At 38.1% G+C, this 20,802-nt stretch overlaps 1 protein-coding gene and 1 long non-coding RNA gene across 3 annotated transcripts; one reads left to right on the forward strand and one right to left on the reverse strand.

Annotated features, from left to right (window-relative positions):
- Positions 1 to 3,838: 3,838 nt before the first annotated feature.
- On the forward strand, positions 3,839 to 14,753 carry LOC127649450 (uncharacterized). The gene is made up of 3 exons (XR_007971295.1): positions 3,839 to 3,957; positions 11,169 to 11,264; positions 14,641 to 14,753. It is a non-coding gene; the product is annotated as an uncharacterized LOC127649450 (long non-coding RNA).
- Positions 10,376 to 15,014, reverse strand: LOC127649449 (regulator of G-protein signaling 21-like). 2 transcript variants are annotated; one of them, XM_052134543.1, is made up of 4 exons: positions 14,969 to 15,014; positions 14,633 to 14,712; positions 11,515 to 11,681; positions 10,376 to 11,321 (listed from the first exon to the last, which is right to left on the reverse strand). In XM_052134543.1, exons 1-4 carry the CDS (start codon positions 14,998 to 15,000, stop codon positions 11,145 to 11,147), a joined length of 456 nt encoding a protein of 151 aa, XP_051990503.1. In that variant the 5' UTR covers positions 15,001 to 15,014; the 3' UTR covers positions 10,376 to 11,144. The 2 variants fall into 2 exon arrangements, with proteins under 2 accessions (XP_051990503.1, XP_051990502.1); XM_052134542.1 differs by lacking the exon at positions 14,969 to 15,014 and having other exon boundaries at positions 14,633 to 14,861.
- Between the last annotated feature and the right edge of the window lie 5,788 nt (positions 15,015 to 20,802).

Consider the following 20,802-nt stretch of genomic DNA (forward strand, 5'->3'; position numbering starts at 1 on the left):
CTGCTGGTGATTTACCCCTGCCTGTCTGAATTACTACGTGTATTGTTATTAAAATCTGCACTTGGATCTCAACTCTGTTGACTCATCATTACAAATGGAAAGATTGTAATAATACTTCCAAGAATTCACAACTAGAACAGTGTTGGGCACTTTGTTCAGGAGGGGGTTTATTATTAGCAATAATTCCTAATTAAAGATAATTATTAAAATCAAAAGAACATTAGAATACTGATCCTTCAAATCAACAATCATCAAAGATAATTATCAATTATCAAAAACAATAGAATATTAATAAGGATTAATATTGCCGGGGCAACACCATGGAATCAGGGACTGATAACCAGACAGTATAACAGTCTCAATATAGGATTGTTCTCTTTGGAAAGTCAACATCCAGAGAACATCGACATTCAAAAGGTAAACAATGGAGGCTTGAATCCGAACACTGACATCCCCTGCCAGCCCTTGACACATGTGAATGCAAAACAACACCAAAACACTTCTCTTTGAATTATAACAAAATGTAATGATGCAGTAAAATCAATTAATAATCAATACAATGCAGTTGATAAACTTCCGACTTCCAACTTCAAACCAAACAGTAACATGATTAGATATGGTAACAAATAAGCCTATAATACATGAGAGGAAGGCGTGTGTGTGTGTGTGTGTGTGTGTGTATAAGGAGAGCTCAAAATGGCAGAATGTGTGCCAAATGTGTGCCAACATTTTGAAGGTCCATAAAGCACATATATAGAGCATAAAAGTAATCCACAGGAGTGGTTAAATCAATATCAATATACAGATGAATATTTAAGTCCTTTTGTAACATAAATTCTCCTCCCTGCCCAGAAGGTCACGATATTCACAAAGAATGTGAATCACCAAAACTGAAAAGAAGAATGAGAAAGTGAATGTGGAGATTTATAGTAACAAAGGACTTAAATATTGATCTGTTTCTCACCCAGACTTATCATATAGTTTCTGTGGATATGGATTAAACCACTGAAGTCTTACTGATTACTTTTAAGCTTCCTTTATGTCGTTTTGGAGCTTCAAAATGTTGGTACCCATTTATTTGCATTGTGAGGACCTGCAGAGCTGTAAAAGTCTTTGTCTGTGTTCAGCAGAAGAAAAAAATGATACACATTTGGGATGGCATGATGCGAGTAAATGATAAGAGAATTTTAAATGCTGGGTGATCAATTCCTTAAAAGAGAGAATGTCTCAAGCATAATGGCTAGGCCATTAAGAGCTGTATAAGCAGGCAGACATAGTTTATTTTTGATGCGGAACCGGTAACCAGGGTAGCGATGATAATATTGGACAGATTTCTTGATCTGATTAGAACACCAGCTGCTCATTTTGAACAAAATGCAGCTTATTAATGGAGAGCTTTGGACATCTAGCCAAAAGTGCATTACAATAATCAATTCTTAAGGTTTGCACTTACATTACTGTATCTTGAATAGAAAGTATTAGAAATGTAATAACTTAGCAGAAATTTCTGAGAAGAAAGTATGCTGTTCTAGAGACATTACAAATGTGGCTTTTAAATGACAGTTCATTATTAAGCATGACACCATGGTCGTAACTGTAGAGGATGATATGTCAGCTTCCCCCAAATATTTTGTCAACTATCCAATTACAAAATCACTTTGATCTGTCCTGGTGAACTCATTCAGTCATTGTTTATTATTCATAAAATGTAGTCTCATATTGATTCTTGAGAATCTCATGACAATCATCATAGAACAAGCTGTTGATATGTTAATAGGAGTTTCACTAGTATTGGATGCTGTTTGCATTGAATTGTCTATCATAGAGTGCATCAGACAGTTTCACAACAGACAAAAAAAAAAAAAAAAAAGACAAAGGGAACAGACACGTGTTCTTGCACAAAGGACAACAACGGAAATGTTCCTAGCCATGGATGCAACACACCACTCTCTGCATGTGACAATGGGGTTTGTTAAAAAAAAGAAAATAATAATTGATAAAACCCCTAATCTTAAATGTTTAACTTTTGCGTGTAACTCCCTCATCGCTTGTTCTGGGAACTTAAATGATACTACAAATCATGCGATTTGTTGTGAGGGGTAATGCTACTTTTTAAACGATGAGACTCACACTCATGCAATTGCAGAGAAATGTGCAGAAAACACTCAGAACACCTTAGTAACTGCATACAGCAACAGCAATGCCTAGATGCTATGCACAACATATAGCATTGTGGTGGCAAGTCTTGCACAAGCAGAAAATGTGAACATCTAGTTTGAGCTATTATGCCATGATGACAGTGCTATGGTGAACATTGCACTCTTGTTAAGCTGATTAATATACACTGGAAGTAGCCTTTATGAACATTTCCTCTTTGGACATGAATGTGCAATAAAATAAAAATTATATGAGAAAAAGAGGAAGTCGCTGTGGAAAGAGGGTATACACACCAGCACAAAAAGCAAATGGACACAACACATACTGTTATAGCAGCCAGAGGTGTAAAAAGTACAGAAAAACTTTACTTAAGCACAAGTATGAGACTATACAGCTAAACAGGCAGGTATAGCATTCTCAAAGAATTTCGGTTGAGCCTCTGTCCAACATTCTAATTTAAGCGACAGAGTTGTTACTGAAACAACTGAGAATTGTGACATATGAATGTTATGTCTCCTTAGGCTGTTATTGGTTTCATATGTGCCTGTTCTGTAGTTTCTAGATGCACTGAATCCCAAAACAACCACATCTTTTGCATGCTTATAACTTTATTTTTATAACCTATGCAAATTTAGCATTATTCATGCAGGCACGTTTTGTCACACAGTGCCTATAGGAAAGTTTCATTACTACTTACAGTATATTGTTGTTTTGTATGAATTTTGAGCTGAATGTCCCAAGATGACAAGTACATCTTCTCCGTTGAATTTTAAAAGATCCACAGAATATATGGCAGGTGAATAGGCACGTCTGTATATCCATCAACCAGGATGGGGTTTTAGGAGGCCAGATCAAGTCAAGAATACCTTCCCATTGTAAGATTTATTGGTCTAGTTTATTATTTTGTTAGTGTTAAAATACTTTTTTTTAACCTCCATTCATATTAAGCATTGGTAGGCCAATTTCCCTTAAAAGTGTAAACACTGTGGCTCTGTGGTGGTTGCAAAACAATGTCATAGCTATTAATTTGGCTTTCGTCACAGCAAAATTGGCTCAACCAGTTGTGTGAGTTTTGATCGGGACTATCTGATGTTCTGACCTATGGTAGATGGGACAGACCGATCTCACTACCTGCGTTGCAAGCGGGATAACTGTCAGACTCTGAAGGGCACTTCGAAAGGAGGACAATCATGGCCGCCATGTTGAAGGGTTCTTCAAACTGAGTGCTCATAAATAGCTGCTTTGAAGGGCTCTTCAAAACGAACGTTTCCGTAGGGTTCTGTCAAACTTGCCGCAAATTCGCCACTCAAAATGTTCCCAAGCAATGGAGCTTTGTGGCAAACTCTTCATTGTCGCCAAAGGTTGCTGTAGGTTCACTACTACCATTGAAGAGCTGCAACTTCTGGCAAACATTTGCAATTGTGTTTTCCCTCAAGAGTTTCTAGCTATAAGCTTGTGAAAGGCTGACAACTCATGAGAGACATTATACTCTTTCATCATTTGTGGTTTTGTTGGACATAATTTTAAACTAGTAATGAATGAAGAGGAAACAACTGTTTACAGACTTTATTCTTTTAACGTGTCACTCAAAACCTTACTGGTGTAATGATACTGTCTCTGATGTGATAAAGCCAGTAGTTCTAGGATGGGCAATTTTCACAACAGGAAGATTGCAGTACATCTCAAAGCACACAATAGATGCGTTCTACAGTCTCCTGTCCTTCCGAGTTCATTCTTCCATAGCAGCTTGGCTAGAGATGGTGCTTGTCAGAAACTCAGCAGAATGGCATCAATGTCAAGGTACAGAAACATCGTTAGCAACAGCTTCCCGTGTGATCATGTTGGATTGGAGAGTGTTCTTGAAACTGTCAGAGTTCAGCCACTTATGGTGATTGTGTTTTGTTGTTTTGTGGATGAGCTCTGACATCTTTGCCCTTTGGGCATTGTCATGCATTCTCTTGTCTTGTTGGTTATTGGCATCATGCACTCATGTCAATTGTTTTGTGTTTGTCTCTTGCGACCAAGGGCGCGCTTCACATGTGATGTTATGCTGGGGTTCGGCCGCTTCAGTCTTGGTTGCGTGTTTGTCTGTGGCCGAGCACTCGATCAAATGTCCTGCCGTGTCTGTCGTTTGGCATGAGCGCATGTTTCCGTTGTCTCTGGCAATATGCACGTGTGTCATTTGGGTGTCTTGTGAGAGCACATGGCTTTGGTTTGTTTCTGTATTGCCACGTGTCTCTCAGTCTAGCGTCACACCCCACCTCATTGTTTGCCTATTATTTGTTTATTTTCCCCTCCTGTCACCTGTAAACCGGTTTGATTTTTCTCCCTATTTTTGTTCCCTCGTGTGCTCTGTCCTGTGCCAGTTCATCTTGTTAACTTACCTGTTGGTTCCTGTCAATCCCTGTTTGCTTTGTTCTGTTTGTTTTGTTTCTTTTTTTGGAATTTTATAAACCACTTTATTTGCATTTTTTAGTCCTGCTCTTTTTCCGTGATTCAAGTGATGTGGTGAACCCATGAGAGAAACATGTTTGAAAACATTCATTATTTTTGCAGTTCCATTTGGTGTCCTTAAAGGCACAGAAATGTGACCAATATGATTTTTTTTTTCCATTTTAGTAGAATTAGTAGTAATACATAAGCAAATTCAGGTCTCTTTGATCCTGAGGGGCATTACGTTTTATGTAATAATATGCAGTGCCATTTTGTAGATGAAAGTCTTTTCGGTTTGTGCTCCAAATTTGTAATCTCACATTTCGGACACCACTTTACTCTTCTGTGGCAGGGCTGAGGGCGGGGCCGGGTCGTGATCCTACGCACCCGGTCCCGTATTAGGCTAATCAGACCTCTTGATTAGCCCAATACGGGACCACGTGCGTAGGATCACGACCCGGCCCCGCCGTCCGCCCTGCCACAACTTCTATTCCAGACCTGGCCCCTGATCACTTTATCAATCACTATCAGTATTTATTAATCAGAGGTTGTATCAGGATTCATATTTTTTCTCCCATAAATGCACATCATGTCTTAATACAGTTCTTTTAGTTAGAGAGAATATCAGACAATTTTCATGTAAGAATCACAGGATGAAATCAAACCCATGAAATGGCTTGATGAGCCTATGTTGATGTTTTGAAACAGGATGTTGCCTTGGGACAATTGGAAGAACATGCCATAACTTTTTTTAATAACCAATATCCCTTTTGTTAATTCAGACAGTCTCATTTTAGAGAGCATTTTGTTTGACATAAAAACGACATATGTTGCTGAGACGTACAATTTTAATACATATCACCTACAACTAACAGGAGTGCACTAGCATGGCCTCAAAGCCAATAGACCTGGACTAAAAACCACAAATCACCAATTTTCATTTCATTAAATATAATTCTCATTCATTATTAAATATAATTTCAATCATCTGCTTGGTCCGTCCACAAGATGCTAATTCACAGAGAGGAACTGCTTATCATGAGGGTTTACCTGCACAAAGTTCAAGGCACATGATTGCGTACAGTCACTTGATCTGCACCATCTTACCTCTAATCACTTCTGCAAATCTACTTTCCCTTCAGAAAACTGCGGTCAGTGAGTGAGTGAGTAGTACTAGCCTCAAACAGCACACCCACAGACCACTCACAGTCTGTGCACTAACCATCTGATGCATATTGTAGGCAAAACTGGAAAATGCTTTCTCCTTTCAAGCAACTCAATCTAATTGGCTGGTTTGATGGAAATTACGTGAGTAAAAGCACACAGGACTTTTTACCACTCTGCCTGGAGTGGTGTTTACAAGGAACTAGGTTGACACAATGAATGCCTTTTGAAGATTAAATAATCACTGGATTTGCCAAAGCTTGCCAGATTAGTGACATCAAATCTTTCAAAGACATTCAGAGTTTCATCTGAGACATACAGTAGGCATGGATATACATGAGCAGAACTCCATATTCTGCTTTCTTTTCTTAGTTATTTCTGTAACAGTGTATGTTTACAATATGTTTTCTGTGTGTTTTGCGTGCAATCGCTCATGGAGACTGCTGTACCATATATACCTTTTTCCACCACGTCTGTCTTTTATAATGGTATTATATATCTCAGGCAACTCCTTAATGGTTTGTAATGACAAAACTGACAGTGATCACATTACAAGTCAGTTGGATGACTCTTCCTGTCTAAGTGGATGGCTCTTGGCGTGTTTAAGCTGCAATATAGCCAAAGGCCTGCACAAAACTAGTGAGCAGTGAGAACACAAAGAGGCACAAAGTTATTCTCTTTGTCCTTTTCCCTTATGTTCCTTTCATTTTCTTTACACGCACACACACACACACACACACACACACACACACACACACACACACACACACACACACACACACACACACACACACACACACACACACACATGTTGTGTTTCCATGTTTTATGGGGACTTTCCATAGACATAATGGTTTTTATACTGTACAAACTTTATATTCTATCCACTAAACCTAACCCTACCCCTAAACCTAACCCTCACAGAAAACATTCTGCATTTTTACATTTTCAAAAAACATAATTTAGTATGATTTATAAGCTGTTTTCCTCATGGGGACCGACAAAATGTCCCCACAAGGTCAAAGATTTCGGGTTTTACTATCCTTATGGGGACATTTGGTCCCCACAAAGTGATAAATACAGGCTCACACACACACACACACACACACACACACACACACACACACACACACACACACACACACACACACACACACACACACACACACACACACAAATATATATTATACTTAATTTTCATTATTTATTTTCTGTATTGTCTATATTCTCTACTTTTATGGAACTATTAGGGAACTTTATACACTTTATTATATTTATTATACAAGATTATAATTGTAAATGTTTACATCCGTGCCACTAAAACTTTGTTGTCTGACTCTAAAATGATTGATTGTAATACTCTGACGCCACCAGGTGGTCAGGTAAATGTATGCATCCAATATACAAAATAAATTAAAAAATAAATACAATTAAAAATAAATAAAATAAAAATAAAATAAATCCTGGTAGTCACAGTTGACTGTTGACTGACCATCTGATGCTTATTGCACACAAGGTTCAATACGAGAGAGATGATCTTCAAGGATCACATGATTTCAAACCATTTAAATATGTTCAGAATTTTGTTTGAGACACTTAGTAGCAAGTAAACTAGATATCCACAACTTTGATGTCTGAGTTAGGGTGAATTTAGGTAAATTGGGCCCCTTTTTGCCATTTATATTTTTCCACTCACCATTCAATTTTCCACTTTGGTTTATTATTGTGGTAGCAACATATTCAAATTTACCTGCCCTTATACAGCGTCTGCATGATTGGACACAGATGTTCTCTTCCTGTCTGTATTGGCAATTTTTGGATATAATGGGCCTTAGTCAGGATAGAAACCATATTTAAATTATTTTAATGAAAATAACCTTTAAACTGACAGACTGTATACTTATATCACAACACTTTTATCCCTAATTTTAAGTTGGGCCAAATTAAATATGTTGTTTGCTCTAACTGAATGCCATTTTGTTTCAAACAAGTTATGCTCAGCACCATAGGTTGCAAACCGGACCAGAATATATGGCTATGCAAGAATATGTTAGTTGTATTTACCAAAATGGAACAGACAAATTGCACTGTTTGAATAATTACTGTAATCACCAACAATCCGATTTTAAAGGAATAGTTCATCCAAAAATGAAAATTCTCTCATCATTTACTCACCTTCATGCGATCCCAGATGTGCATGACTTTCTTTCTTCTGCTGAACAGAAACGAAGATTTTTAGAAGAATATTCCAGCTCTGTAGGTCCATTCAATTCAAGTAAATGGTGACCAGAACTTTGCAGCTCCAAAAGCACATGAAGGCAGCCTAAAAGTAATCCATAAGACTCCAGTAGTTTAAGCCACGTCTTTTAAAGAGTTATGATAGGTATGGTTGAGAAATAGATAAATATTTAAGTCCTTTTTACTATCAATCTCCATTTTCACTTGTGAACTGTGTGCACACAGCACATATGTGGTATCTGGCTAAAAAAACATTAACTTTCCTGGTTTTGAATGCTTCATCGGAAATGATGTAGTATGTTGTCTAGCTTCACAAAACACTAAACTAGTCGCATTAGGATTCAGATTGCTGCAACTAGAGGTGGAAGTCATCCAAATATGGGCAGAGAGGATTGTTTACTCTAATTACATACAGACACAGATGACTAAATTTTGGCTTTAATGACAAAGAATGGAACTGAATGAGATCTCATTACTCATGAATCCATGTATTTGAGAGAGAGCATACTTTTAGTCATTGTGTGTAATTACACTCACCTAAAGGATTATTAGGAACACCATACTAATACTGTGTTTGACCCCCTTTCGCCTTCAGAACTGCCTTAATTCTATGTAGCATTGATTCAACAAGGTGCTGAAAGCATTCTTTAGAAATGTTGGCCCATATTGATAGGATAGCATCTTGCAGTTGATGGAGATTTGTGGGATGCACATCCAGGGCACGAAGCTCCCGTTCCACCACATCCCAAAGATACTCTATTGGGTTGAGATCTGGTGACTGTGGGGGCCATTTTAGTACAGTGAACTCATTGTCATGTTCAAGAAACCAATTTGAAATGATTCGAGCTTTGTGACATGGTGCATTATCCTGCTGGAAGTAGCCATCAGAGGATGGGTACATGGTGGCCATAAAGGGATGGACATGGTCAGAAACAATGCTCAGGCAGGCCGTGGCATTTAAACGATGCCCAATTGGCACTAAGGGGTCTAAAGTGTGCCAAGAAAACATCCCCCACACCATTACACCACCACCACCAGCCTGCACAGTGGTAACAAGGCATGATGGATCCATGTTCTCATTCTGTTTACGCCAAATTCTGACTCTACCATCTGAATGTCTCAACAGAAATCGAGACTCATCAGACCCCAGGCAACATTTTTCCAGTCTTCAACTGTCCAATTTTGGTGAGCTCTTACAAATTGTAGCCTCTTTTTCCTATTTGTAGTGGAGATGAGTGGTACCCGGTGGGGTCTTCTGCTGTTGTAGCCCATCCGCCTCAAGGTTGTGCGTGTTGTGGCTTCACAAATGCTTTGCTGCATACCTCGGTTGTAACGAGTGGTTATTTCAGGCAAAGTTGCTCTTCTATCAGCTTGAATCAGTCGGCCCATTCTCCTCTAACCTCTAGCATCAACATGGCATTTTCGCCCACAGGACTGCCGCATACTGGATGTTTTTCCCTTTTCACACCATTCTTTGTAAACCCTAGAAATGGTTGTGCGTGAAAATCCCAGTAACTGAGCAGAATGTGAAATACTCAGACCGGCCCGTCTGGCACCAACAACCACGCCACGCTCAAAATTGCTTAAATCACCTTTCTTTCCTATTCTGACATTCAGTTTGGAGTTCAGGAGATTGTCTTGACCAGGACCACACCCCTAAATGCATTGAAGCAACTGCCATGTGATTGGTTGATTAGATAATTGCATTAATGAGAAATTGAACAGGTGTTCCTAATAATCCTTTCGGTGAGTGTAGTTCTTATGCACAATTATAATGTTTTATTTGTTTGGAGAGGCTTTTGGACACTTGGAGAAGTTTTTGGACACTAAGACAAATAATGTTTGTAAGGCTATGACATTTGATTTTACTCAGTTACAGGTGGCAGTTAAAATGACAGGTTCTTGTTTGTTTTGTTGAATTATAAGCCTTTAATTTTGGGTATGCCACTGAAACAAGAAATATTTAACAGCTTCAGTGCTGTTAACCACTGGAGTCTTATGGACTACTTTTATATTACCTTCATGTGCTTTTTGGAGCTTCAAATTTCTGGTACCATTCACTTACATTGTATGCTCCTACAGAGCTGAAATATTCTTCTGAAAATCTTTGTTTGTGTTCAGCAGAAGAAAGTAAGTCATGCACATTTGGGATGCATGAGGGTGAGTAAATGTTGAGAGAATGAAAATTGTTTTGGTGAAAAATTCCTTAAATAATAATAAAAAAACATCTTTAACAGACTTAAGGTTTCAAATTAATGTTATAAACATAATACATGATGAAATGAAAAAATACAAATAATTTAACAGTAAAAAATAATACACATAAATAAAGTAGGCTACACTTTAATTAGATTTTTTTTTTTATTTCATCTTTTTATATAATGATTCCAGGGTATTCATGCATAGATAAAAGTGTATGGTCATATTTAAATGGTGTTTTGAATCTATATTACAATTTTCTTCCTGACGATCATAAATAACAACATCAATCATTAGAAACACTATTCAAAAAAAGTTGCCAAAAAGCATTGCTTTTTCATAGTAACAAAAAAGAATTACTCAACATTAATAATAATAATAATAATATAAATTACAATAACAATATAATAAACAGTTTCTTGACAAATAATTACACATCTGACTGATATCGTTGCATTTTTATGGAAATGAACTGTAGATGAAGTGGCTGTACAAGCTGGGTTTAATATCTATACTTTTGTGCAGTGTTTAAATTCTTGATTGCCATTTTTATAAATTGCACATTTCAAACATGCTTACGATGCATCAAGTTATTTCTATTGCACTTTAATATTAATATACTTTAGTTAAATTTGATATTCTCTGGGAGGGGTAAAAATAAAATAAAAGTGTATTTTACAACAGTGTATGAACATCAGAATAGATACTAAACTGATACTCTTCACATGCTCTTTATGACAGATCAAAATGTAATTTGGGACATTCACTTAGAATGTGCATCTGGGGGTCTTTCTGTTCATTCCTTCAAAATATATTAGTATGGCAACATAATGATGAAAATATAGCTATTTCAGTCCAAAACTAAAAAGATAATGCTTATCAAATATAAAATAAAATGTACATGTTATTACTGGTAGTAGTTACACTCTGAAAAACTGTGTACCATTATGAAATCATCTCTTTCCTCGGTTTTGCAGAATGGACTGGTAGATGTCAGACTTGAGAAACCTGGGGTAGCAGTCTCTCGCCATTAGACTGAAGATCATCTTCTGTGCAGTATCAAATGAGTTCAGGTTTGGCTCTGAGATTTTGTTTGTTATGTTCGTTCGAGTTCCAGAATCGATGTTGACCTGAAAACAATGGAAACACATAAAAAATAAAAATAAAATGAGCCATCCCTATATATGACAAGCAAAATTGGCACGTATTGCCATTATAAGTTTATTGTATTGTATTGAAATTGGACAGCTCTCTAACTATCATTTGAGCATTAAAATAAGTTAAAAGAGTTCTGTAATGTTCATCCAGAATGGTGTAATTCACCTGTCTGGGAGCCTCTGTTTCAACAAACTCAGTGTAGATTTGGTTTGCCATGCTGATCATCTCTGGATCACTCGTGACCTTTTTATATTCCTCACATGCCAGCCAGAACAGAATATTTTCCTCACTGTATTCTGACTTCAAGAACTCCTGGAAAGCTATCTGCCCCGCTGCAGCACAACACCAGTCATTATTAGAGACTTAGAGAAATATTGCTCCAATTTAGATGTTACAACTGAAATATAAAGATTAAAAAGTTATCCTTCTGAGGTCCAGCCATTTATTTTTGTCTTCCAAAGAGACTTCTTTCTCAAGAAAAACTTCGCTCACATCGACGTTGTGTTGAAGAAGCGACACTAGGGGTCTCTCGAGAGCATTTTGCATCTCTGATCTATGAGAAAAGGCCAATGAGAAATTGGCAGACAGAATATGCATGTCCCGTCCCTGGACATACAGGTATAAAGGGAGGGAAATGCGCATGTTTCATTCGGAAACTTTCTTCGGAGCCGATCGGTTGCGTATGCAGCAAGTCACAATCTGTTTCCTCCCATCTCTGAGCGATTACTGTTGGATCTACGGCGCATATCAGCGGCTTTCTCCTTCTCTGCACAGTAGTGCAGCTTGCCCCTGGGTGCTTCGACAGTGAAGTTAAAAGAGTTTATTTCTCTAAAAGAGTTATTTTCTCTAAAAGAGCAAAATACACAGCGGCGTTGAACGTCCTTCTCAGGACGCATCTTTATAAAGATGCTTTCCGCCCCTGTGTAGTTCCTGGATGCGGTAGAGAGCTCTCCGCTCCTGACGGTCACAGGCGCTGCCTCGTGTGTCTGGGCAGCAATCACACCGAGGCAGCATTTGTGGATGGTTCGTGTTCTCACTGCGAGAATCTTACCATGGCAACGTTGCGGTCACAGCTTTCCTTCCTAAGAAGGAATGCCACTCCAGCAGCCCCCCGTGTTGCTCCTTCTACCCACGGGATTGAGGACGACCCGGCTGGGGTATGTCCGGGGTCGGGACATGCAAATTCTGTCTGACAATTTCTCATTGGCCTTTTTTCTTTGTCTCATGATGAAGACGTCACCTTAGTGACTTTTTGCCTGCATCATGAAATCTTCCTTGTCATTCCGTTCTCACTTCAGTTCGGGCGATTCCATCACAGGCTCGGCATTCCTCTTATTGACGCTGAAACGTACAATATGGACGTATTGACAGCATCTACAACGTAAACAGTTTTACGTACTTACAGCTTTAGAAATGTAAACTATTTACGAATCCTTTATATAATAAATATGGTTGTATAGTTATACTATTTTATAGATAATTTAGATCCCATAACATGACCCCTACTCCAATACATAACCACTTTTCATCAGTATAACATAACATAACAGATAAATGTACAGTGACAATGATTTTTGTTACAATATACAGTTTTATTATATATTTTAAAGCAGCGAATCCAACACCCTTTAACCTAATCCTAACCATTTCTTAACATATAAAAAACAGACAGATAAATTTTATCAAAATAATTTATTCAGGAGGAGAAAGGAGGAGGCGAGAACCGGCTTGACGATATAAATAATATTTTAATAAGAAACTTAAACAAAAATACAAACACACAAAGGTGCCAGACAGCTGTCCGTAAATCTCTCTCTCTCACACTGCAGCTTCCAGTCGGCCCTCTCTGAGGCTTGATTAGCCTGATGCAAGATCAAAAAGTGTAATATGAGTACCTAATTAATTAATTAATTAGTAATTAGTGGATGGGGCGGAGTTACAATTGTAAACAATTGTAAATAATGGTGAATACGACAACTAGCGAAAGCATTTCAGACAGTTTGGAGAGGTAAAAGTTGCCAAACATTTTGATGACAGGATTTGTGCCCTGCCTTTAAAAAATAATCAGAGATAATATATGATGACATTGATGATATTCTGAGCGAATGTATGCACGTGGCTTGTTTAGGCAAAGTCACTTGTCTTTTTGATGCTATTGGTATTTTTTTTTAATGCTTAGAACGCTTTCTCATTCTTGTGAAAATCAGTCTTGTCTTACTACCTTGAAAGACTTAGATGTAAACAACCTCATAATAATTTTTTTTTAATTGGGTGATGACGTCAAACATTGAGAAACAGCCTATATACTTCACTCTGGGAATATACTCGCTAAATGTGTTTCATTGTAGTTTATGCCTATGTCTTAAAATTGTATCCACTTCAAGTGAGTTTTTATGTTTTTTATGCGCATTTTGGAGATTTTATTTGCAGAACCCAAAATTTGCATAAAAATTCAAGGGTGGAAACCAAAGCTAATATAGTTTTAGCACCTCTAGTGTTTATTTCACCAGAAGATTGCTGTGATACGTACAAGAAGCCACGTAAAAATTATTTAGCAAAAATGAAGGTATACCTGATTCTATGAGACTGGGTTGGTATTTTATTTAAATAAAATGACTTGCGTTAACAAGTAGACCAAGAACAACCCTATGTTGTATTACTGTTGTTGTACTGTCATGACCAAAAGTTTGCAAACACTTCTTTCGTAATCTTTTTTTATTTAGCATTTTCATTATGCCAAGCAACCTATACAATTTGACACCTCATCTGCATAATCCTACACTATTGTCTTACATTTAAAAAAACAGGCAAACATTGGTGAACATATATTACACATTATCAAAAATGCCTAAATAAAACATTGCCTATATACATGTGCTTTTATAATGCACTTATATCCATCTAGAAAATACATTTAAACATACACACTGATCACTGTCATTTTCTTACAATTTTAAAAACTAATTAATTCACATTAAACTAAAATGTAATACTTATATTGATATACTGTATATTAATATTATTTAATGCAATAAGGCTGAATGACACACAACATTCTGCTCTTATGCCAAATATATATTTCAAAACACCAGAAATAGGATATAGAAAAATAATATTTCCAGAAAAACTTTTTTGTCACATTCTGGCAGAAATTAAGCCAAAATTTATGAGGTTTCTAGAAGGGAACATTAGGCCTAATAAACCTGTATTTCTGAGTCCTGTATATTTCACAAGTATTATGGGATAAATAAATATCCTCAGATTTGAGAGTTAAGGATCTTACCTTTACAGGATAGAAGATTCTCGATGGACTCGCCCCAGGAGTCCACATCTTCAACATGTTCCTGAGAAAAGCAACAAAATCTACCCTTGAAAATTACATGAAGATCCCTCACTGGAGAAGCTGATTGTAATACAGATTTCAAATATATGATCTGATTCCAAAATCCTTGAATTCCAATCAAATTTGAATTTAAATTGAACTTGAAATGTTTACAGTTCCTCATGACCATAAATAAACCAAAGCTGATATAAAACCAAGTGCTTCTTAAGTCTCCTTTAATATTAAAACAATAAACAATAAGAATGCTGATTGAATGATTAATAATCAGGGACTCACTTTATGGCCATCTCTGCCAGTGTCTTCTGCATTGAGTCTGCTTCACTCTGGGACTCTTTATGCCTCTGAAGGGTCTAAAACTATTTCTGCCATGAATGGAACACATGGAAATCAGCATGCAAATCTTTGGGCAGGGTCACCTCGCCAATCTGTAAGGTCATGGAGAAAACATCTTCACCACTGAGGTGATGGGATGCACAACAATACAAAAATACGCATTTGGGTAAGGACTTTACTAGAAAGCATCGTATCATCTATCTACATTTATATTTATATTTATTTATAATATATAATTTAAATATATAATAATCAAATATTTATAATATAAATACAAACCCAATTCTGAAAAAGTTGGGACAGAATGAAAAATGCTAATAAAAACAAAAAGGGTCAGGGACCTGCCTGGTGTCGCTGACAGAGAATGAAATAAATTATATTCACTATTTACTATATACGACAACTACAAATTATATGATGTTTTAAATGTAGTCATTTCAAATCAGATGATTGCAACACACTCCAAAAAGTTGAGACTAATTTAAGACTAATAACAATTTGACGAGTTGAAGTAACAAGGCGATGTGAAACAGGAGATGTTAAACAGGTGAGGCAATTGTGTCATAGTATATAAGAAACCTCCAAAAACAGCCTAGTCCTTCAAGAGCATGGATCATTCAAGACTTGTCAATTTGCCAACAGATGCTTCAGCAAATAATCCAGCACTTTGAGAACAATGTTCCCAAAAGACAAATTAGGAGGATTTTAGGCATTTCACCCTCTACAGTGTTCAATATATTTAAAAGATTCAAGGAATCTGGTCAAATCTCGGTGCATAAAAGGCAAGATGAAAACCACTTCTTTATGCGCGTGATCTCTGATCCCTCAGACGTCACTGTCATAAAAAATGGCATTCATCTGTAATGGATATCATGAACATGGACTTTTGATAACTTTGGTAAACCTTTGTTAGTCAACTCCACTCACCGCTGCATCCACAAATGCAAGTTAAGACTTTACTATGTAAAGCAGAAGCCCTACATCAACACTGTCCAGAAGCACTGCCGACTTCTCTGGGCTTGGTCTCATCTTAGATGGAAAGTGGAACTGTGTTTTTGGTCCGAGTATTTTTTCCAAATGTTTTTAAAAAAACAAAGCCATCGTGTTATCTTTGCCAAAGATGAAAAGGGCCAGCCAAGCTGTTATTATCATCAGGTTTAAAATCCAGTGTCTGTATTGGCCAGGGGTGTGTCAGAGCCCATAGCACGGGTAACTCACACATCTGTGAGAACACCATTAATGTAGACAGATATGTACACATTTTTGAGCAACATAAACTGCCATCCAGCACTTTTTCAGGGATATCCCTGCATTTTCCAGCAGGACAACTTTAAACCAAATACTGCCCGGATTACAAGTGCATGGCTGTGTAAGCAGAGAGGGTGGGTGCTAGATTGGCCTTCCTGCAGTCCTGACCATCTCCAATTTTGAATGTGTGGTGCATTATAAACACATTAGATGGCAACGAACAAACTTGTGTCTTCAGTGCCCAAATGCTTAATAAGTGTTATTAGAAGAAATGGCGATGTTTCACAATGGAAAACACTCAACTGTCCAAACTTTTTTGGAGCATGTTGCATAAGGTTCGCCCATCGGTTCAGAGTTGTAGCCGGGGGGACACAACGTCTTGTTCCCTCCATCAGGGAACAGAGGTTACAACATTAACCTAGACGTTCCCCGTCTGTTGCTCACTTCGCCGTTGTGTCGAATGACTAGGGATCCCTATTCAATCACGCCATGCGCTGAACCATGTACGTGAGCTGCAGTCGCAGGTGCGGGCAGGCAGTTGCGTGCCAAAGCAACAGGCTGCGTCAGACTGCACGTACCCTTCCCCAATGCCCCATAAAAATCGTTATAATCTTTTTTAGGTTCCTGGCATCCTGGAGGGGGGAACAAAGTGACGTGCCAAGCATGGCAGCAGGCCCTGTTTCTCGCATAGAGTTAAAGTGGCTGGGGCATAGCGGACATCTGCACGTCAGGCTCGGACTGGACGAGCAGACCTGAAGGTGGCAGTCATCGAGTCATCAGCATCAGACTCCTCTGTGGCACTCTCCGATGCAGTGGTGAAATCATTATCCAGCTCGCAGGGTCCGAGGGAGTAAACAGACTAGCCGTGAGATGAGCTGCTCTCACCTCGAGTCCGAATGGACGCAAACGAGTGTGCTGGGGGGGTGGGTGGTTCGTGGGGATTTGCCCGGTGAAACCGAGCCTGCGGCACTCACCAAATTGCCTTCATCGCCAGCCGTGCCAACCCCAAATCCATAGGAAGGAGGCGTGGCGCGGGGGCAGGCTGAAGTGGCTTTCTCCAGGAGGAAATAAAGACGTTACCGCAACGTTGCCATGGTTATGTTCTCGCACTGAGAACATGAACCATTCATAAAACGCTGCCTTCGTCTCTTAAAAAGACATTCAACGCCAATGTGTATATTCTTTTACAGAAAATATACTGTTTTAATTTTTTAGGAAATGCTGTCGAAGCGCCCAGGGGCAAAGCTGCACTGCCGTGAAGAGAAGGAGAAAGCCGCTGATATGCGCGGTAGATCCAACAGCCAACGCTCTACAGAGGTGAGTGGAACAGTAGTGATCACAGCTCGCTGATCGCACAACCGCTCGGCTCCGAAGAAGAAATCTAATTGAACAGATGCAGGATTCCCTCCCTTTATCCCCGTATGTCTGGGGGAGGGACATGCAAATTCTGTCTGCAATTTCTCATTGGCCTTTTCTCAAGTTCAGAGGTAACTGAGGACTTCAAGAAAGTCCCCTAGTGTCGCTACATTCGACACAACGTCGAAGTGAGCGACAGACAGGCAATCTTTTTTGCAACTATTGCATTATCACTTGAATTCTGCCATTCCCCATTACCTGTCACCGCCACCATCGACTGAGGGAATTTATGACAGTGAGTGGAGTGAGAGAGTCACCCTCAAGATGAAGAATTATCAGGTAAAATTAATTAACAAAATATGCCAAACGTTCTGTGAAATAAGGAATTGGCCCGTAATTAAGGGAAAAAATTGCATTCAATATGAAATCCATATGCGATGCCGTTTGTCCCGTATTTTAGTGTCACACACCCAAACTGCTGAAAATGTTTCAAAAATCGAGAGAAATGGACCTGAAACACACACACCTTTTGCGTGAGTTGTGTGAGATATCGGCTGTTGTTTTACACGGATGCTACACTTGACAGAAATTGCCGTGGAAAAGATCAGTGAAAATCAGTGGATGTCTTCTGTCGTGTTTTCTGTCAGAAGCAAGATATTTTGTCAAAATCATATAGCATTCGAGTGCATGTTAATTGTTTCCCACCATTGGGAATTTAAACCGCCAGAAAACGCACCTATTCATGATATGTCATTACATTTGATCGAATATGTCAGAACTCATTCTGGAAGAGAGAGAGAGGTAAGAAAAACTGCATTACTGCATAAATTCAAAATAAAAGCACAGTAGTACAGGTGTAGTTAAAACACTTAATATGGTTTTCTTACATTTCCCTTATGATAAACACTATTTACTGCCAAAACAGCTACACAATTAAATTAAAGCATTTTTCTTTTTGACTTTAGTTGGGGATGTTCACACTGAACATGTCTTTGCATGCGTCCGAGTTGTTTTTCAATGTAAAGCAGTGTGTCGTGCAGGAACGCCAGTAAATATGGGCCATTCCTACAATTCTGTGTCATTTAAGTCCACAGTACAAGTGTGTGTGATGTTTATATAGTTTAATATCACCTGATTACAATTTTGATAGGCTTGATACAAATAATAAAGACTTTTTTAGAATGTTACACACTTCTTTGGGTTTAAAAGTAAAATTTTAAATAATTTAAATCCTTTTCAATTATTTTCTCATGTCCCAAAAACTAAACGTCAAACATCTTTGACAAATATAATGCTAAATCATTGGATTTCTATTTTCCCCCCACACAGTTAAGAGTTTAGTGTTACATTCTCTTACTAACATGTATTCATTTGTGGTAAATGTGTAATTTTAACACTGATAGTGGAGGTTTGTTTGTGTGTCCCTTGATTTATTGCACCCAGTTATGTCATGATACTATGACCTTTCATTGAAGATATATGTTAGGAAATGACATCACACACATGGTGGACATCAGCCCTTCTGCAAAATTATTTAGATTTTTTTTTTTAAGTTTGTATTTATGCTTTCCTTTATTTTGTGGCGTCAGTCATACGTGCTCAAGCATAACATGTCCACCCTGTTATTGGAAGATATATGGGAAAATAATATAATTTAAAATGTCATTATGCAGTATTTACATTAACAGATATAAAATCATAAATATTACTTTACAAATATGTTTCCTAGATACCAATCACAGACCATGTACTGTAGTAGCTCATTTATCCACTGAATGTCCAGCCTGTTATTGTCCACCCTGATGCTGCCCATTTAACTGGATGGATATCTAAATTATTTTGTAATTTAGCTTGACCAGTATGACTAATACAGTCATACTAATACAATATGTCCCTGTAATCATGAAACATGAAGAAACTTGTAAAAGTATGGTTTTATTTTTAAGTTTAAAAGCTGGAATGTCACCGAATTGTAGGAATAACCCATTTATGATATGTACAGAGTTGCTGTTCCGCAGCTCTCTATGTGCAGATTACGCAGTCTACAGTAACAGCAAAGTACAATCTATAGTAACAGACCCCCCAGTCAGACAAACAGGGACTGGGCAATAGTAAACCACTTTATTTGGTAGGACTACCACCACTGGTCATGACTGTGACGTACACAGAATGGAGGCAGCAGGGGCGCAAGCCCTTCCCCTTTAGTTCACAAGTCTAAAGGTGCACTTTTGGTCGTCCAGAAAAAGGTGAGAAATGTAATAATTAAAAAAATAAAAATAATAAATAATAAATAACAGTTATTATGTGTTATTATGAGATTTCTTTGCAAATTGTAGGCGTATTAAAGAAAATTAAGTTGAGGTGCCTTTAAGTGCGCACACTAAAGCAGATCTGGGGCGGATTCCATTCGGAAGCGATCCTCCCTATGCCCTACTCACTCCAAAGTGCAGAGACCATGAAGTGGGTACTCTGAAGGAAACATGGCATTACTATATGATTGTACCATTCGCTAACAGTCATGTGGAAGGGCCCTCTGAGAAAATATTAATTTTCTCACTTTTGTTTTGATCAAGCTTTCGAGTGGCATCCCCTCCCACAGGAGTGCCTGACAAAGAAAGCAAAAAATGCAGTTTTGAATTCGCCCCACATCATCGAAGTGCCGTTAACTCAGACGTGTAAAAGGTCAGATAAAAAGTATCTATGTATTGTGTTGTAAGTTCATCAAAAGAATAATACTTTATTGCTACCGTTTGTCCAACATTGCACACCTGCAGTAGAAATATTTATTTATTAGAATGGGATTATAAACGTTTGGGTCGCTTTCAATGAAATTTAATTTGTGTTTTATAGAATATTAACATAAAATTAAGAAGTAGGTTCAGCCAAAGCCAGTTTGGTTTTGTTGAAACTAATAAGCCATTTGATGAATCACTTTCAGAAAAATACCATTAGGCTACCACAGTACTGCAGCTCCCTATACGCATATTACGCAGTCTGTGTCGGGCACCAACTCCCAAGGGAGGTGCCATCATCCCCTAGGGAGGCACCAGAAACTCCACCTGCTGCCCTTACTTGCATGTTATACACCTTGCGCTTGCACTTTCTAATCACGCCTTTCGCACCGTGCCCCACGTTTCCTGGGGTCACGTTCATATTTCATGATACTGTCATGG

Source organism: Xyrauchen texanus, chromosome 9 (genome assembly GCF_025860055.1).
Source record: "Xyrauchen texanus isolate HMW12.3.18 chromosome 9, RBS_HiC_50CHRs, whole genome shotgun sequence".
Classification (NCBI taxonomy): domain Eukaryota; kingdom Metazoa; phylum Chordata; class Actinopteri; order Cypriniformes; family Catostomidae; genus Xyrauchen; species Xyrauchen texanus.

What these genes read in the sequence shown, in the direction of transcription:
- LOC127649449 (XM_052134542.1), bottom strand. Translation starts at nt 14,861, where the DNA reads ATGGTCATGAGGAACTGTAAACATTTCAAGTTCAATTTAAATTCAAAT. An exon ending in GAATCTTCTATCCTGTAAAG is followed by an intron (nt 11,682 to 14,632) that starts GTAAGATCCTTA and finishes GTTGTGCTGCAG; the next exon opens with CGGGGCAGATAGCTTTCCAG. An exon ending in AAACAGAGGCTCCCAGACAG is followed by an intron (nt 11,322 to 11,514) that starts GTGAATTACACC and finishes CATTGTTTTCAG; the next exon opens with GTCAACATCGATTCTGGAAC.